Source organism: Bos grunniens, chromosome 6 (genome assembly GCF_055505025.1).
Source record: "Bos grunniens cultivar Pamir isolate PY7600 chromosome 6, Bosgru_T2T1.0, whole genome shotgun sequence".
Classification (NCBI taxonomy): Eukaryota; Metazoa; Chordata; class Mammalia; order Artiodactyla; family Bovidae; genus Bos; species Bos grunniens.
The window spans coordinates 21,926,779-21,947,123 of NC_141170.1; the positions used below are offsets into that span (position 1 = coordinate 21,926,779).

At 39.0% G+C, this 20,345-nt stretch overlaps 1 protein-coding gene and 1 non-coding gene across 7 annotated transcripts in view; both read right to left on the reverse strand.

The window, feature by feature from the left end:
* Positions 1-723: 723 nt before the first annotated feature.
* TRNAF-GAA (transfer RNA phenylalanine (anticodon GAA)) lies at positions 724-795 on the reverse strand. Its single transcript has one exon. It is a non-coding gene; the product is annotated as a tRNA-Phe (tRNA).
* A 10,634-nt stretch (positions 796-11,429) lies between these two features.
* The window catches only part of CFAP299 (cilia and flagella associated protein 299), a 717,854-nt gene continuing 708,938 nt past the window's right edge, over positions 11,430-20,345 (reverse strand). For all 6 annotated transcript variants that reach the window (XM_086407554.1, XM_086407557.1, XM_086407553.1 and 3 more), the window contains one exon: positions 11,430-11,673. In XM_086407554.1, coding sequence (XP_086263680.1) covers positions 11,578-11,673 — 96 coding nt within the window. In that variant the 3' untranslated portion in view covers positions 11,430-11,577. The remainder of the gene's footprint in view (positions 11,674-20,345) is intronic.

Below are 20,345 nucleotides of genomic sequence, written 5' to 3' on the forward strand. Positions count from 1 at the left end.
GCAATTTCACAGCCTTATTTGACCACAGAATATTTTTTCTTTTGGAAGATACTGTAAAAAGATTGGTGTGCTACAGAACATGTTTTGGGAAACAGTTCCCTAGCGGTATTCTCAATAAACCAGCATCTTCATCCTCTTGACTTAATTGGTTCTAGAAAGTCTTGGCCAATTCATGTCACATCTACAACAATCTTTTGGTAGCTGTAATGAGGAGGAAATTAATTCATAATAGCAGTAGTATCAGCAGCAAAAATAAAAACAGAAGGTGCCTGAGATTCCTTTTTAATCCAAGTTAATGAATTTATTGAGGGAAGCACTTATTCATTATTGTGTCCCTGGAAGAGTATCTGGCTCACAAGAAGCAAAAAAAAAAAAAAAAAAAAAGTGTGTGTGTGTGCGTGTGTGTGTGTGTTAGTCACTCAGCCATGTCCAACTCTATGCAACCCTATGGACTCTAGCCTCCCAGGCTTCCCTGTCCTTGGAATTCTCCAAGCAAGAATACTGGAGTGGGTAACCAGTCTCCAGGGGATCTTCCCAACCCAGGGATCAAACCCAGGTCTCCTACATTGTGTCCTTCATAATTAAATAAGCAGAAAGTGAAATCGCCCAGTCATGTCCGACTCTTTGTGACCCCATGAACTGTAGCCTAGTAGGCTCCTCCATCCATGGAATTTTCCAGGCAAGAGTGCTGGAATGAGTTGCCATTTCCTTCTCCAAGGGATCTTCCCGACCTAGGGATCGAACCCAGGTCTCCTGCATTTCAGGCAGATGCTTTACCTACTGAGCCACCAGGGAAGCCCTAAATAAGTAGATATTTTCTTTCAATTTCCTTGAGATTAAGATAGTTTCTGGCTATTGTTAACTGTTTAAATCATACTATTCTGGGAAATACAATAAAATTTGAGGATGCTGGTCAAAGATCAGGTAGTTCTAAGTATATACTTTCTTATCTTACAAAAACTGTAGTATAAAGTAGGAATTGCACAGAAAGAGTATTCATCCAGTCACATTGTCACGCTGCTTTTCTTCCTTTTGTCACCACCAGTAAAAGAGGAGGAATGAATTGCTGCTCCAATGACTGAGTATCTTGGTGGTGGTTTAGTTGCTAAGTCATGTCCGACTCTTGTGACCCCATGGACCGTAGCCTGACAGGGTCCTCTGTCCATGGGATTCTCTAGGCAAGAATACTGGAGTGGGTAGCCATTTCCTTTTCCAGGAGATCTTCCTGACCCAGGAGTCAAACCTGGGTCTCCTACATTGCAGGCAGATTCTTTACCGACTGATCTATGAGGGACGATTGAGTACTTTAGTATCCCAGACTTCTCCCTTTATTCTCTTCTACTCACACTCTCTACTCCATTGAACTGGATGCATTGTTTAGTCAGAACTACTTGCTTTTCTGAAGATTCTCATTCATTCACAAGACTGTCATAGTTGTTGTAATTAAAGTGTGTTAGTTAAACACGCTTTAACTAAGTGTTGTAGTTAAAGTGTGCTCAGTTGTTTTTGACTCTTTGTGACCCCATGGACTGTAGCCCACCAGGCTCCTCTGGCCATGGAATTCTCCAGGCAAGAATACTGGAGTGAGTAGCCATTCCTTTCTCTGGGGGATTTTCCCAACCAGGGGATCAAACCCAGGTCTCCTGTATTGCAGGCAGATTTTTTTTACCATCTGAGCCACCAGGGAAGCCCAAAGGAGAACATAAATCTGCATAGCCTGACTTTCCTAGATTTTAAATTTTAGTGGTGCTGGGCTCCTGGTTGATGCTGAGTCAAGTTTCCCTTCTCTGGGATTTTGGACTTGGGTAAAAAGAGAAGGGGGAAGGGAAGGAAGGAAAGAGGGAGGAAGAGAAGGGGGTGGAGGGAGAGAGAGAGAGTGAGAGGTGCACACCCGGAGAAACAGAGAGGCTGTTCTGTTGGAAGAGAATATGATGCACAGAGAACAACACAGTAATGGGGTAGAGCAGGACTTCTGACAGTGTATGATGATGATTATTCCTGCGATGCAGACATATTCCTTTCTTTAATCCTAGGAGACAGCTCAGTGTTTTTACAAGAAAGCTTCAGATCGGATAGCCATCACCTGCAACCAGTCTTGGACAATGCCTTTAAACTATCACTTGGAGAAAATTATGCTTAACTTGCAAGGCTATTCTGTTCAGCTGAGGGAATCTATAAATAGATTAGAAAAACAGCAAGGAGAAATCATAGATGTTTTGGATTTTGAAGAGACCTTCAAGAGCCAAAGTCTGGAGAGATAAAGTGATTTGGCCAATTACCAACATCAGCTTGCCAAACAGTCTGGTTCTTAATGCTCTTTACTCTTTATTGCATTGCTCAATTTCTGGTTTCATTTCCTTTCTGTCGGCTAGTTCATTCTTTGGTCCTATGTCTTTGGCTCACCATTCTTCTGCTGATGCTCATATACATTTCACATAGTTCCTTTCCTTGGCCCTGCATTCGACCATTAGCTTCAGGTTAAAATTACTTTCTTTGTGAACCCTGGACTCATGTGTAACAGCTCTCTAATCGCTGTCTCTTCTTTCCTGGGTTAAAGTCAGTTCAATGAACTTTCATAGAAGGAGTTTCCAATTCCCAGTAGTCGCATTAGTTTGACCTTAGTACTGTGATCACAGGGCAAGGTAAGATGTGAGAGCTAAGCTCAACACAAGGACATGTCATTTAAAACATTTATAGGAGTTGTGGCTCTGTTGATATAAAGTATATATAAATAGGGGCTTCCCAGGTGACTTAACGGTAAAGAATCCACCTATTAATGCAGGAGATGCATGAGATGTGGGTTCCATCCCTGGGTCGGGAAGATCCCCTGGAGGAAGAAATGGCAACCCACTCTAGTATTCTTGCTTTGAAAATTCCATGAACAGAGGAGCCTGGTGGACTATATAGTCCATGGGGCCGCAAAGAGTTGGACACGATTGAGCGACAGAACATGGATGAAATCTTACATAGATTCATTGAATATCAATCAACCTGGGTGGGTGCTGCAAACTTAAATCAGGCTACAAAATCAGGCAACATGACATCTGAATCCAAGGCCAGCTGCATGGGAACACGTGTACACCCATGGCGGATTCATGTTGATGTATGGCAAAACCAATACAATATTGTAAAGTAATTAGCCTCTAATTAAAATAAATAAATTTAAATTTTAAAAAAATTAAAAAAAGGAAAAAAAAAAAGACATGATATTGGAACTCTCAGAAGTCTAGTCTTGGCTTTGCACTGGCCCAGAGGTTCTAATCCTGAGAATGTCCTGGGTATTTGTGGTCCACATCCCACGTTATGGGCTCACATTCATGTCTAAAGTTCTGTTCCTCCCTCCCTCCACCCCGGTACCTCAGAATGTGATTGCACTTTGAGAAACAGCTTTTGAAGTGGTACCGAGGTAAAATGACACCATTACAGTTGAATCTAATCTAATCTGACTGATGTTCTCACAAGAATAAGAAATTTTGACATGTGGAGAGATACCAGGGATGCCTGCACAGAGGAAAGACTGAGTGAAGAAACAGCAAGAAGCACGGCACATGCAAGCCAAGAAGAGAGGTCTCAGAAGAAACCAAACTTTCTGATACCTCGATCCTGAGCTTACAGTCTCTAGAAGTGTCAGAAATAAATTCTCATTGTTTAAGCCACGCAGTCTGTGGTATTTTGTTATGGCATCCCCAGCAAACAAATACTCTGTTCAATACTTACTATCATTACATTCAGTTCAGTTCAGTTCAGTTCATTTCAGTCACTCAGTCAGGTCTGACTCTTTGCAACCCCGTGAACCACAGCATGCCAGGCCTCCCTGTCCATCACTAACTCCTGGAGTCCACCCAAATCCATGTCCATTGAGTCGGTGATGCCATCCAACCATCTCATCTTCTGTCGTCCTCTTCTCCTCCTGCCCTCAATCTTTCCCAGCATCAGGATTTTTTCAAATGAGTCAACTCCTTGCATCAGGTGGCCAAAGTATTGGAGTTTCAGCTTCAACATCAGTCCTTCCAATGAACACCCAAGACTGATTTCCTTTAGGATGGACTGGTTGGATCTCCTTGCAGTCCAAGGGACTCTCAAGAGTCTTCTCCAACACCACAGTTTATTCAGTCATTAAATTCAGTTCATTAAATTAAGTCTCTGTGCTGCTGGTGGGATGCAGATCACGTGCCCTGAGTTCCTGCTAGCATTTCTGCCTGCTAACTGGGGGATGCTAAGGTGCATGTGGCTTCTTAGCGCCTGGAGCTCAGGCCCCGAGCACTTCACTCCTTCTCAGTCACTCTTTTCAAGCCTTCTGCCATCTGTGTGGGCCTCAAAAGTGCATCCACACTTAACGTGACGATGGAGTAGGAAGAACATGGAATCCATCTCTCCAGCTAGACAACAATTGTACTGGCAGAAACTGTTGGAGATATTGACTAGAGGGGCACAACAACCCACTCAGTATTCTTGCCTGGAGAATCCCATGGACAGAGGAGCCTGGTGGGCGGCAGTTCATGGGGTTGCAAAGAGTTGGACACTACTGAAGCAATTAACACACCACACACATTCAATTTAGAAGGTAATATAAAAATTACTTTTGATGACATAATTAATTTTTGTGTCTTAAATGTTGGGAATAAATATAGAAGCAATCTAAATATATGAATTATTTTAAATATTTGAAATAGCTATACTTAAGAAAGATCTTCACGACCAAGATAATCACGATGGTGTGGTCACTCACCTAGAGACAGACATCCTGGAATGTGAAGTCAAGTGGGCCTTAGAAAGCATCACTACAAGCAAAGCTAGTGGAGGTGATGGAATTCCAGTTGAGCTCTTTCAAATCCTGAAAGATGATGCTGTGAAAGTGCTGCACTCAATATGCCAGCAAATTTGGAAAACTCAGCAGTGGCCACAGGACTGGAAAAGGTCAGTGTTCATTCCAATCCCAAAGAAAGGCAATGCCAAAGAATGCTCCAACTACTGCACAATTGCACTCATCTCACACGCTAGTAAAGTAATGCTCAAAATTCTCCAAGCTAGGCTTCAGCAATATGTGAACCGTGAACTTCCAGATGTTCAAGCTGGTTTTAGAAAAGGCAGAGGAACCAGAGATCAAATTGCTAACATCTGCTGGATCATGGAAAAAGCAAAAGAGTTCCAGAAAAACATCTACTTCTGCTTTATTGACTATGCCAAGGCCTTTGACTGTGTGGATCACAACAAACTGTGGAAAATTCTGAAAGAGATGGGAATACCAGACCACCTGACCTGCCTCTTGAGAAACTTATATGCAGGTCAGGAAGCAACAGTTAGAACTGGACATGGAACAACAGACTGGTTCCAAATAGGAAGAGGAGTACGTCAAGGCTGTATATTGTCACCCTGCTTATTTAACTTATATGCAGAGTACATCATGAAAACTCTGGGCTGGAAGAAACACGAGCTGGAATCCAGATTGCCGGGAGAAATATCAATAACCTCAGATATGCAGATGACACCACCATTATGGTAGAAAGTGAAGAGGAACTAAAAGGCCTCTTGATGAAAGTGAAAGTGGAGAGTGAAAAAGTTGGCTTATGGCTCAACGTTCAGAAAACAAAGATCATGGCATCTGGTCCCATCACTTCATGGGAAATAGATGGAGAAACAGTGGAAACAGGGTCAGACTTTATTTTTTGGGCTCCAAAATTGCTGCAGATGGTGACTGCAGCCATGAAATTAAAAGACGCTTACTCCTTGGAAGAAAAGTTATGACCAACCTAGATAGCATATTGAAAAGCAGAGGCATTACTTTGCCAACAAAGGTCCATCTAGTCAAGGCTATAGTTTTTCCAGTGGTCATGTATGGATGTTAGAGTTGGACTGTGAAGAAGGCTGAGCGCTGAAGAATTGATGCTTTTGAACTGTGGTGTTGGAGAGGACTCTTAAGAGTCCCTTGGACTGCAAAGAGATCCAACCAGTCCATTCTGAAGGAGATCAGCCCTAGGATTTCTTTGGAAGGAATGATGCTAAAGCTGAAACTCCAGTACTTTGGCCACCTCATGTGAAGAGTTGACTCATTGGAAAAGACTCTGATGCTGGGGGGGATTGGGGGCAGGAGGAGAAGGGGACGACAGAGGATGAGATGGCGGGATGGCATCACTGACTAGATGGACGTGAGTCTGAGTGAACTCTGGGAGTTGGTGATGGACAGGGAGGCCTGGCGTGCTGCGATTCATGGGGTTGCATAGAGTTGGACACAACTGAGCAACTGAACGGAACTGATACTTAAAAATATTTAAAATAGCTAAAACTTTTAAGAAACACTGGCATATTAGGGATAGATGATCTAATTTGAGTGTGTGTGTGTGTGTGTGCTTACTTGCTCAGTCGTGTCTGACTCTTCTTGATCCCATGGACTGTAAACCACTAGGCTCCTCTGTCCATGAAATTTTCCAGGCAAGAATACTGGAGTGGGTTGTCATTCCTACTCTACGCGATCTTCTGAACTCAAGGATCAAACTGCATCTTTTGTATTTCCTGCATTGACACGTGCCCTCTGGGAAGCCCAGATTATTTAATAGGTAACACCGACTCAGCTGACATGAGTTTGAGCAAACTCCAGGAGATAGATGAGCAAACTCCAGGAGATGGTGAAGGACAGGGAAGCCTGGCATGCTGCCATCTATGTATGGGGTTGCAAAGAGTCGGACATGACTGAGTGATTGAACAATAAGAAGCACTATTATTCTAATTTAAAATGTATACAAAACCAGAGAAACTTACATAGAAAACAAGTTTATGGTTACAAAGGGGAAAGGGACAGGCAGAGGGATAAATTATGAGTATGGGGTTAACAAATACAAATTACTATACATAAACTAGCTAGTCAACAGGATTTACTAAATAGCACAGGGAATTGTGTTCAGTATATCATAATAACCTATAATGGAAAATAATATGAAAAATGTATAACTCAATCACTTTTCTATACACCCGAAACTAGCACAATATTGTAAGTCAAATATACTTCAATTAAAAAAAATATGTAAATTATACCCACCTGGGAGGCAGCTCCTAAAAACAAAGGGATTAAGAGAAAATTAATTCTGGATAAAAGTTATTTTTATTTTAAAATAAAATATGATATTTGAATAATTAATTCAGACTATTTTAAATTAAAATCTTATAAATTTATGAACTATATTGAAACTTTTATGAGAACATGAATCATTATAAGTTTAATTTATTAAATTTATGACAGTTACTTAAATCTGTAGGAAAGGTTGTTAGTTGGAAAATTGAAATCATTAGAAACTTGAATGTAATGAAGCTCATAAATAAAATTTAAAATGTTTACAGGATTTTAGTTAACTACACTATAGAATTCATAAAAATAATTGCTAAAATTTCACCAAATCTATGGATAGAAAAATAATTTGTATATATATTTAAAATATAAGTTGTTGTATTGTTCTGTCACTCAGTCATGTCCAACTCTTTGCAACCCATGGACTGCTGCAGGCCATGCTTCTCTGTCCTTTATCATCTCTTGGAGTTTGCTCAAACTCATGTCCATTGAGTCGATGATGCCATCCAACCATCTCATCCTCTGTTGCCCTCTTCTCCTCCTTCCCTCAATCTTTTCTAGCATCATGTTCTTTTCCAATGAGTCAGCTCATCACATTTGGTGGCCAAAGTATTGGAACTTAAGCTTCAGTATTATCCTTCCAATGAATATTCAGGGTTGATTTCCTTTAGGATTGACTGGTTTGATCTCCTTGAAGTCCATGGGACTCTCAAGAATCATCTCCCGCACCACAATTCAAAAGCATCAATTCTTCAGCACTCAGCCTTCTTAATGGTCCAACTCTCACATGACTACTGGAAAAACTATAGTTTGACTATACGGATGTTTGTTGGCAAAGTGATATCTGTGCTTTTTAATACACTGTCTAGGTTTGTCATTGGAGAAGGCAATGGCAACCCACTTCAGTGCTCTTGCCTGGAAAATCCCATGGGCAGAGGAGCCTAGTAGGCTGCAGTCCATGAGGTCGCAACGAGTCAGACACAACTGAGCAACTTCACTTTTTTCACTTTCATGCATTGGAGAAGGAAATGGCAACCCACTCCAGTGTTCTTGCCTGGAAAATCCCAGGGATGGGGGAGCCTGTGCCGTCTATGGAGTCGCACAGAGTCGGACACGTCTGAACTGACTTAGCAGCAGCAGCAGGTTTGTCATAGCTTTTCTTCCAAAGAGCAAGCGTCTTTTAATTTCATGACTGCAATCACCATCTGCAGTGATTTTGGAGCCCAAGAAAATAAAGCCTGTCACTGTTTCCATTGTTTCCTCATCTATTTGCCATAAAGTGATGGGACCAGAGGCCATGATCTTCATTTTTTAAATGTTTAGTTTTAAGCCAGATTTTTCACTCTCCTCTTTCACTTTCATCAAGAGGCTCTTTAGTTCCTCTCTGCTTTCTGCCATAAGCATGGTTCATCTGCATATATCTGAGGTTAATGGTATTTATCCTGGCAATCTTGATTCCAGCTTGTGTTTCATCCAGCCTGGCAGTTTGCATGATGTACTCTGCATATAAGGTAAATAAGTAGGGTGACTATAAATATCCTTGATGTACTCCTATCTCAATTTTGAATCACTCTGTTGTTCCATGTCTGGTTCTAAGTGTTGCTTCTTAACTTGCATACAGATTTCTCATGAGGCAGGTCAGGTGGTCTGGTATTCCCATCTCTTTAAGAATTTCCCAGTTTGTGTGATCCACACAATCAAAGGCTTTAGGGAAGTCAGTGAAGCAGAAGTAGATGTTTTGAATTTGTAAATGTAATAAGTCAAGCATTTATCCTATTTCAAAAACAATCCCAGCTTTACAGAAATGTTGCAAATTCAGAACAAAGATTTTTTTCCCCCATGAAATATTTATAATTTGCTGACATGATGCCTTTTGACTCCCAAATACTTTAGTATAATTTCCTGCAATCAAGGACATTTTTGAATATAACCACAGCATAATAATCAAAATCAGGACATAAATATTTTTACATTACTACCATCTAATCTTTAGAAATCATTCAATTTTTACCGATTGTCCCCAAATTCCCTTTAGAAGATATGGATAAAACTCAGAATCTTGTGTTGCATTTCTTTTTTTGGCCCTACCACGTGGCTTGTGGAATTTCAGCTCCCCCACCAAGGATGGAACCCGGACCCTTGGCAATGAAAGCACCACGTCTTAATCACTGAACCACTAGGGAATTCCCCATGTTGAATTTGAATATTATGTCTCTCTAGTCTCACTCAATCTGGGATAATTTCTCAGTCTTCTACTCTGATAATCTTGACACTTTTGAAGATGTCAGGCCAGTCAGTTATTTTGTAGAATGTCCCTGGATTTGGGTTTGTCTGTGTTTTCTCTTGATTAAATACTAGCTATGCAACTTTGGCAGGATTTCTACAAAAGGGATGCAGAGTTCTTCTATTGCACCTTAATTAGGTGAAGAACAAACTCAGTTCACCTCTTTACTAGTCATATTCTCTTTGATCATTTACTGAAAGTGGTGTATTCCAGGCTTCTGCATTGTTCTCTCTGTAATAAGTATTTTGTGGGAGATACCATGTAAATACTCTGCTCCTCATCAAACTTTCCATTTATTCTTTTAAGTAGATCTGTATAGACTCATGGTGTCCTATTTTATACCTGCTGTTTTCATTATTTGATGCCCAACCTGTACCAAATTTGGCCAGTGAGAACCCTTTCAAGGTGGAGTCTGTGTTCCTTTGATAAGTTCATTTCATTTTTCTGGAACGTCTTTGCTTTCTGGCACAGAAAGGGATTCCAGACTCTTTAACTCTCCCTGACTCAGTCCTAGAACCAGTTATTTTCCTATGGATCCCTCCTTCCCTTTGGGAGAAAATAGTGTTGAGGAATGAAGATCTGGGTGCGAGATGTGCTCACTTACATTGGGTGTTGCTGCTCCGAGGTTGTCTCAGTGGACAGAGTGTTGGAATATGAATGCATACACACAGAGGTGTATGTTCTGTATCTGTTGTATTTACTGAGAATGAAGGGATCACACCAATACATCCAATTCTAATTTCACACCACTCTACTACTCCACACTGGGATCTGACACCTCGAACCAGACTATCACCTCCTCCATGAATACATCCTGCTCACTGCATTGGAACTGGGGACAACCTACTCTGTGCTCTCCCACCCCAACCCTGACACTGAGCCTTGCTTGGCTCCACCTAATTGCCTTAGAACTGGATTGCTTAGAAAAGGAAGGAAGGCAATGGGAAAGAGGAGAAGTAGCACGTGTGCTTAGGCATGTCTGACTCTTTGTGACCCCATGGGCTATAAAGCCCACCAGGCTTCTCTGCCCATGGAATTTTCCAGGCAAGAACACTGGATTGAGTTGCCATCTCCTACTCCAGGGGTCTTCCTGACCCAGGGGTTGAACCCTCATCTCCTGGGTCTCCTGAATTGGCACGCGGATTCTTTACCACTGCGCTACCTGGGAAGCCCCAGAAGGAGAGCCAAATATTAACCTAAATTCACAAACGGCCTCTGAACATCTTTTCTGCCCAAAAGTCACCTGCAGGGGCATATTAGGAAAACGTGTTCTTCACTCTTATGAGGTCCTCATTTCTCTAAAACCTCTCGTTTCCTTTAGATTTCATTTTCTCAGCTTTATTGTCATGAAGTTCACATTGTCTAGGCCTATGAACATATTAAACACTTCAATCATTTTATACATCAACTCATGGGATACTCAAGATTATATTTACTCATGTGTGTGTGTTAGTCACTCAGTCGTGTCTGACTCTTTGTGACCCCATGGATTGTAGCCTGCCAGGCTCCTCTGTCCATGAGATTCTCCAGGCAAGAATACTGGAGTGGGTTGCCATTTCCTTCTCCAATTTACTCGTGTAGTGCTAATGAAAACTTTAAAAACCTTTGGACAGTCTTCCAACCTCTTATGTCAGATGGTAAAGAATCTGCCTGCAATGTAGGAGACCTGGGCTTGATCCCTGGGTCAGGAAGATTCCTGGAGAAGGGAATGGCTACCCACTCCAGTGTTCTTGCCTGGAAAATTCCATGGACAGAGGAGCTCGGTGGGCTACAGTCCATGAGGACATAGCTGAGTGACTAACATCAAATTCAATGATTTTAGGAGATAGCACTGCCATGTAGCATAAGGCTTTGCCTAACTCTGTTTGGCAATATTAGGACCTAGGACATTTTTGGACATTTGGAAACGTGGAAAATCTGAGGTACAATGTAAGTCACTAATTACTTAATCTTTGAAGAAGCAGTAAGATTTTCTTCCATGAATTACTGCAATCAGCTTCAGTGTTTAGGGGGAAAAAAAATTAGAAAAACCTCAAAGCAGATTAAGACAATATTAGTACCACAGAAAGAAAGTCAAGGTCATGATTTCCTCTCTAATTTCTTTATTAACTTTTATTATTCTGATTTGCCTTATAGCTACTGGACTCACTTATTATTCTGATTTGCTTCTGGTTATAGGAGTCATTTACATTTAGCAAACCATTGGTGAGGGAACTATCTACGATGTTTGTCATTAAGTCTTTCTTCTGGAAACGTGGTCAAAAATGACAACTTGTGTGTAGAGCTCTGTTAGGATCGGGCTTCTAGTAGAGTTGTCACCAGGTTGAGCCTAAAATACACAATCATATTGTTAGTCAGGTCAGTCCATGCACATAATTCATATTAAATGAATTTTCCTCTTGCTTCAATGTTGTAGCAAACAGAACTAAGAAAGTTGTATCCATGGAAACATATCCAAGTTTCCCCCCCAGATTCTTTTCCCAGGAGTGGTGATAATTCCAGTCAGGAGCTCTGAGGCCCTGGTGGTGACATTACTGAAAACATCTAGGATCAAAGTGGTGTCGCAGGTTCATACTTGTCTAGACTCTGCCGAACCCCACGGGTCACTAACTCTGCAGAATTTCCAGGGAAGGGCTTTGCACACACAGGTGATTGCAGGGTAATAAGTTAAAAAGAACCCTATCTTGATTTCAAGTTTGTTAAATAAAAATGTCTCAGATTTGGAATTGGTTCAGACTCGTGGAACTAACTACCTGTCCATGGTGGGTTTCATGAATAGCTTCTTACTCGTTTGATAGCTATTTGATTTACATGTTCCCCCCTTTACGTTATAATCCGTGAAAAAAAGATTTGGTCCTTTTACTTTTATACAGATATTTTGCCATACTTATAAGGCCCCCAGAGAGACCCTCTGGGAGAAAGTATTCGCTAATGTGGTACTAAAAAGAGAGAAGACAGATCCGAAAAGAGCCAGATAGTATCTAATATTAGTCATTGGGCCTTTCCTGTATTTGATGTACAAAAGAATGCACGATGTTACTTGCTCTCTCTCCTCTTGTAGGAAGAGATGATAGGAATTTAGATCAGGGACTAGAGAGAAGCTTTGATATTATCTTTTCCCCTTGGTATTCAATTTCTTGTGCTAGTGAGAAAAAATATATCAGACCCATTTTCTGTTAAAAGAATGAGTAAAATTGTAAAGATTTTGAAATGGGGAAAACAAAAAGAGTGAGTGTCTTGAGTGGCTTACTCATCCACGTTTTATTCTATGTTTGTGCTATTTTATAACTCATTAAGTTGGAGAAAACTGATAACAATGCAAAATATTCTTCTCTACAAAGATGCAAACTAATTGTGCTAAGTGGCACACCACTGATTATTGCTTCATCTTGAGACCTTTTTTACATTAATTTGTAAATTAATTTCAATCTTTCTTTTTCCCTAAATGTGTTCTGATTTTTTACTTCTTCATTGAACTGCTTACAACATCTTACTTGTTCATTGCATAATTTATGAATAAACAAAATTTTTGACACATTCATTTTACATCAGTATGAGAGTCACAATTATATCCTTTTTTAGAAACACTATCTTGTAAACATTTTGGAGATTCCAATTTGATGCACAGTGGATTCACCTGACAGTTAAAAAGCTTGAGTAGCTGGAGCGTGTCTCTCTTGGGTGACTTAAACTCTTTATTTCTTGGTTTCCACTGGTAAATCCCTAGTAGCAACAGAACTTTAACTTTGTTGATCCTCTGTTTCTTTGCATATTTCCCTTTTTACTATGTTTGTATCTTGTTTTTGCTTTTGGAACTTTTACAGTGAATAAATTATTCCCCCTTGGTGACAACTGTGATTTGGAACTTGATTTTATGGCTTAACCTTTGCGTTTTATGTAAATAGATGAATAGATTACTGAGATTTATTCTTTTTTTGAGTAAGAAACAACAGAAAATCTGATTTGTTATTATTTTTCCTTTATCTGTCTACTTGTCTTTTTTGAAGAAATTAAGAATCTTCATGCCCAGTAGGAAAGAGGACAACTTTTTTGATATACGGGCAGATTACTTTTTTGAGTTTACTCTTGAGTTGTGTTTATGTTTAGACTTGAAGCTACAAGATCCCTATGTGTCTGTGTGTATATATGTTTAGAATTCAGAAAGACCTTTGCATCTTTATGTATGAGTACACAGTATTTTTCTATCTCTGGAGAGAATTAATAAATTAGATTTAGAAGTCTCCTAAATTAAAGAAACTCTGTTCTGATTGTCCGGTAGAGCTCTTATGTAAATAAGTTCTTATGTAAGTCAAATATTTATAAAATTCCATGAAAATGTGGAAATTAAAGTTTTGATACTTTTTTTTTTTTTTCCTGTTTGTCCATGCAACATGAGAATCTTCCCCATCCAGGGATAAAACCCATGTCCCCCATGTTGGGAGTGTAGAATCTTAACCACTGGACTGTCAGGGAAATCCAGAGTTTGGATAATTTTAATGTGCTATGCTTAAAGAGTATTCTTATAGAAATGATTTAAAATTTTAAGGTCACACAATGAGATAAATATTTGGCAAATCAGAGTAGTGTAATAATTTTGGTTTAACACAAATAGCTTTTCCTCTGATTTATCAATGTTAGGTATAACATAAACATATTTTATTCTACTGTACTTGTGTTTGCTTTTCTTAAGCTTATTGATGCATACTGATAAAATAAACTAACACTACTCTGATACAATCTGTAATATAATGAGAAATCCATATTCAACAAAATCATTATTCTGACAACTTTATTTCATCAGTAATTTTGTTTTTTACTGTCAACGTGAATATAATTACTCAGATCTTTAGGTAACATAAAAACTTAGACAGCTATTAGATTCAATAGCATAAAGAATATTCATGTGATATCCAGATAACTTCTAATCATGATAGAATACTGAAAATTTGATGCCTAATTATTAAACTTAACTTTAAGTTTATATACTTTTGCTTATAGCCAATGAAAAGTTCCTATTTTGGGTCATGTTAGTGACAATGTTCATTTTTTCTCTTTAAAAAGATATGTGTGTGGCTATACAAAGATGCAAAGAAGGCAATGGCCACCCACTCCAGTACTCTTGCCTGGAGAATCCCATGGGTGGAGGAGCCTGGTGGGCTACAGTCCAGGGGGTTGTGAAGAGTAGGAAACGACGGAGCGACTTCACTTTCACTTTTCACTTTCATGCACTGGAGAAGGAAATGGCAATCCACTCCAGTGTTCTTGCCTGGAGAATCCCAGGGATGGAGGAGCCTTTGTGGACTGCCGTCTATGGGGGTCGCACAGAGTGGGACACGACTGACACGACTTAGCAGCAGCAGCAGACAAAGATACAACATCAACTTCTCTTGTCTGTTAAAATGTCTTTGGAAGAAAGGAATTCTTAGTTATCTACCTCTAATTTTCTCCATGAAAGAGAGTTACTTTGGTTGAAAAATCATAATTAATATGAATGGTTGAGAAGACATCAAAAGCAATGTTGTTGTTGTTTAGTCACTGAGTCTTGTCAGACCGTTTTGCAATCTTATGAACTATAGCCCACCAGGCTCCTCTGTCCATGGGATTTGTCAGTCAAGAATATTGGAGTAGGGTGCCATTTCCTTTTCCAGAGGATTTTCTCTACCCAGGGATTGAATTGGCATCTCCTGCATTGGCAGGTGGATTCTTTACCACTGAGCCAACTGGGAAGCGCCATCACAAGCAACAGGGATAGAGTAATACCATAGTCTCTTTGCTTTTGTGTTTCAAAGAGAAAATAGTCTTATCCTATAGTGGAGTATTTTTTTTTTCAATTAATTCTTATTGGAGTATAGCTGATTATTTTTTTAATATAAATTTATTTATTTTAATTGGAGGTTAATTACTTTACAATATTGTATTGATTTTGCCATACATCAACATGAATCCGCCACAGGTATACATGTGTTCCCCATCCCGAACACCCCTCCCTCCTCCCTCCCCAATCCATCCCTCTGGGTCAAATTCTGTGTTAGTTTCTTGCAGTACAGCAAAGTGAATCAGTCATACGTGTACATATGGATACATATATATCCACTCCTTTTTAGATTTCCTTTCCATTTATAGTGGAGGTTTTATAACAGTATATAGTAGCAGTATATATATATATATAAATATAAATATATAGTCACTCAGTCGTGTCCGACTCTTAGCGACCCCATGGACTGCGGCCCACCAGGGTCCTCCGTCCATGGGATTTTCCAAGCAACAGTACTGGAGTGGGGTGCCACTGCCTTCTCCGATATATATAGTATATAGGGCCTTCCCTGGTAGCTCAGCTGGTAAAGAATCCGCCTACAATGTAGAAAGTCCCGGCTCGCTTCTTGGGTTGGGAAGATCCCCTGGAGGAGGGCACGGCAACCCACTCCAGTATTCTTGCCTGGAGAATCCCCATGGACAGAGGAGCCTGGAGGGCTAAGTCCACGGGGTTGCAAAGACTCAGACACGACTGAGCAACTAAGCACAGCACAGCACAGTAATTATATATATAGTATTGTGCTTCTTGGGTGGCACTAGTGGTAAAGAACTCACCTGCCAATGCAGGAGGCGTGAGGATCCCTTGGTCAGGAAGATACCCTGGAGAAGGAAATGGCAACCCACTACAGTATTCTTGGCTGGAGAACCCCATGGACAGAGGAGCCTAGAGAGCTACAGTCCATAGGGTCACAAAATGTTGGACAAGACTGAAAGTGATTTAACACACATATATATAGTATTAATTGTATATAAAATTGTATATATAATTTATAGACTTATGTAGCTATCATGTATGTATTAATAAATATAATTTATACAATTTCTATAGATTTATAATTTATATATGGTTATATAATTACACTATATACTGATATAATTATATATGAATAACTACATATGCAATAGTAGTGCTTTTCAGGCTTTTTTCCTCTTCTGTTATATCTCAGAACCCCTGTAAAATCTCAAGACTTACTGAGAACCACAAAGAATTTTTATGTGAGTTATAACTATCAATATTTACTATATTGGAAGTGGAAATTGAGACAATTTAAGATAGTGATTCATTTGACCATAGCTATGATAAATACATATTGAAATGTTAACAGAAATAACATCTTAGTGTGTGTGTGTGTGTGTATATATATATATATATATATAAATTATTTTGAGTTCATGGATCTCCTGAGAATTGCTGTGACATAACAAAGGAAAATGAAGGACAAAATTTGGAAGTAAATTTTGCTTGCCTTGGTTTATAGTACTTGATTCTGAAAACAGTAATGACATGCTAAAATTTCAGTTAAGTTTGCCATATCTTGATGGGCTTGCTTACTGGTTAATTCCTTTACCTACTATATAGTAGTAAGGTACTTTTTTTAACCTTCTGTGTAACTGTCTAGGTAGTAAATATTCCAAGTCTTACAAGAATAATTTTCTGCGCTTTATGTTGAATTTATTACATTCTTAATTGCTTAAGAAAAAGAAAAATAAGAAACAAATGCAAGGAACAAAAATTCCTCATTTATAAAGAGCTAGGACAGGGAGGCCTGGTGTGCTGTGATTCATGGGGTTGCAAAGAGTTGGACATGACTGAGTGACTGAACTGAACTGAACTGAAGGTTCTTTATAGTCATGTTAATGTACTGTTAATTTATAAATGTATTGTTTTAAATGTTAAAACAGTTAACTCGGTATTGTTTTTGCAGCATCCTGATCCCATCCTAATCAAGTGTCCAAATATCCTCTGACAACTTTTTAAAACTGATTTTTGCCTTCCTATAATTGAATCCTAAGTATTGAAAAAATTAAACTTTCCAGTTATATTTTACACCTGAAACTATCTTTGAGATTTCCCACAGGGCCTGGAAAAAAATCATAAAGATTTATTTTTTCACCTTTGAAGAGAGCTGCCAGAAAGAGCTAAATTTTTCTGTAGAATTTTGTGGGCAGATTTGCTATTGGTAAATCAGAAGGGGTGTTCAGCCTTGCTGAGATAGACTTGTATAGGTATAATGCTATTAACATAAATATTTCAAAAATTTTGGGGGAAGTCCCTGGAGTTATGTCATTAAACTTGCTGTCTTATGATATGGCTTTACCCTCAGGGAGAACACTGATTCCAACTCTTAGGAATATTTCCACCAGCTTTCCCTATATATAGCAGAGTTCTGGTGCTGCTGAGCTTGATGATATTAGACAATGGTAGCATAATGTTATGTGTCATCATTTCAACCACTGGTTTTAAAGATACAATTGTTTAGGTCTTACTGCAGACCTTACTAAGCCACTTGCTTGATGTTCCTGGTACAAACAATTGTATCTCAGGATTATTTATGTCATATCTCAATATTTTTTCTTTTATAAAATTATTTTTATTCACTTTTCTGAATCAATTATAGCATTCACAAACTCCTGAAATAAATTTAATCATTATCCTTAGACGGTTTATCATATTTCTTTATTTGGCGTTGGAGAGGAGGCAAGGAATTTGTTTTGAATGTCACAGAGAGAAGTAACCTTTTCTATTTTCTGCATTATTCTTATTCTGAACTCTCATCAGACTGCTTGCATTTGAAAATTACTAGTAATAAATCACTCACCGATTTTAAGTCCCTTTTATCTACAGATAGTATTGTTTTGCTCTGATGCTTCCCAGAAGTGTCTCTTATAGTTACAGGTGAGAATCTGTGTCTTCAACTAAGAAAAGTCTTAGAATATTGTAGAAAATAACTGTTTCAGGTATGTCAATTACTGACACTTCAAAGCTAAGCTAACATAGATTAGACAGCTTTCAATCTGCACCGCAATGGACTGAGTCAGGATTTCCAGGTTCTGTTTTGGCCAAAAGAGAGGACGGCATAGGACAGCTAACCAAGGATCCACTGGAGCAGGAATCAGTTATAAATGGGCTGAATAAACTCTTAAGAGAAATTTTGCTGTGGCTATTTGTCTGGAATATTGTTGATATTATTTAATGTTCTATTTTCAGATATCTAAGAATCACCCTATCTCCTTTTCGTTAAGTAATATGTAACACATACAATTTAGTAAAGTCTGCTTTTGTAAAATGAAGCCAAACATTTTAAAATGATTTTAAAATGATAGCTGATTCCCACTTATTCCTCAGTCATGTCCGACTCTTCGCAACCCCATGGACTATACAGTCCGTGGAATTCTCCAGGCCAGAATACTGGAGTGGGTAGCCTTTTCCTTCTCCAGGGGACCTTCCTAACCCAGGGATCAAACTCAGGTCTCCCGCATTGCAGGTGGATTCTATACCAGTTGAGCCAGAAGGGAAACCCATTTATTCCTCTAGGATTCAGAAAATTATTATATTGTCTCCTTTCTTTCCATGCCATTTAGTTATTTGCCTAGGTTCAGTAAGGCTCTGTCATCTATAATTGTACATAACATAATTGTACAAATTGAAAAACCAAAGCCTTGCCTAGAATGTCATACTTGAACGGAAGAAATGCCTATAAAGTGCTGACCTATTCCTTGACTTAAAAAATCCAAGAATATTGTATATTATATGCTTGCTCAGTCTCTCATTCATGACCAGTGCCTTGTGACCCCATGGACTACAGTCCACCAGGCTCCTCTGTCATGGAATTTTCCAGGAGAGAATACTGGAACAGGTTGCCATTTCCTCCTCCAGGAGATATTCCTGACTCACGGATTGAGCCCACGTCTCTTTTGTCTCCTGCATAAGCAGGCAGAATTTTTACCACTGGTGAAGTGAAAGTCGATCAGTCGTGTCCAAGTCTTTGCCACCCCATGGACTATACAGTCCATGGAATTCTCCAGGCCAGAATACTGGAGTGGGTAGCCTTTCCCTTCTCCAGGGAGTCTTCCCAACCCAGGGATCGAAATCAGGTCTTTCGCATTGCAGGCGGATTCTTTACCAGCTGAGCCACAAGAGAAGCCCATTACCACTAGTGCCAGCTGGGAAACACACTCTATGTAACTAACTTTAAAATATTTGGGAGACCTAGTGAACACAGGTGGAGAAGGAAAGGGCAACCCACTCCAGTATTCTTGCCTGGAGAATCCTAGGGCAGAGGAGCCTGGTGGGCCGCCGTCTATGGGGTCGCACAGAGTCGGACACGACTGAAGTGACTTAGCAGCAGCAGCAGTAAACAGAGGAATTTATGCAAATTTATAGGTATTTCAGGTGAAATATGGTGGAGAGCATTCCTTGGGCTTGGTTTCCTAGCCTCAGGTCAATAAATAATAGAGGATTTTAAAAATCCAATTTGAGATTTCTTGTGAAAATTTCCAAACTCAGTTTAATTTAGTTTTTGTTCAAAATTATATGGATTTAGAGTTTACATGGGCAGCTTAAGATGCCCAAAATGGTAAAATAAACCTTTTGTTGCATTTTTGTAAAAAATCAGACAAATCTAATGAGAGCAGCTTTATCTTATAAGAATAATCTTTCTTTGAAATTATTATGATAAAAAGAGGAGAGGAGGCTCTCAGGGAAAATTGTAAGAGACTTTGAGGGTTACATATCAAATAGTGGCTATCCTGAATGCTCATTTAGATTTTCTCATCTTTGATATTACAACTCTGTAAGTTCTCAAAGTCAGATAATGATTTAAAAACTTCGCATCTATATAAATGCAAGACAGTGGTACTTGGTAGACTGCAACTAACTTTTGCATTGATTTTAGTAGACCAATTGTGCATCTAGTCGTAAATTCATTTCAGAATTTCTTATTCCCTTTATATGCCTCTGCTCTGACTTTTCCTTGGCATCAACATTAATAGCTACCAGTTTGTCGTTAATTAATGAGTTAAAAATCTTTGACACATTCAGTTTAGTAAAAAATACATATACATTCTACCTGAGAATCATGATTCTACTTTCTTTTATTTTATTTTTTTATCTTTTTGTTTGTTTGTTTTTAACTTTTTTTTAAATTTTATTTTATCTACTTTCTTTTAAAAATTGTTCCTTAACAA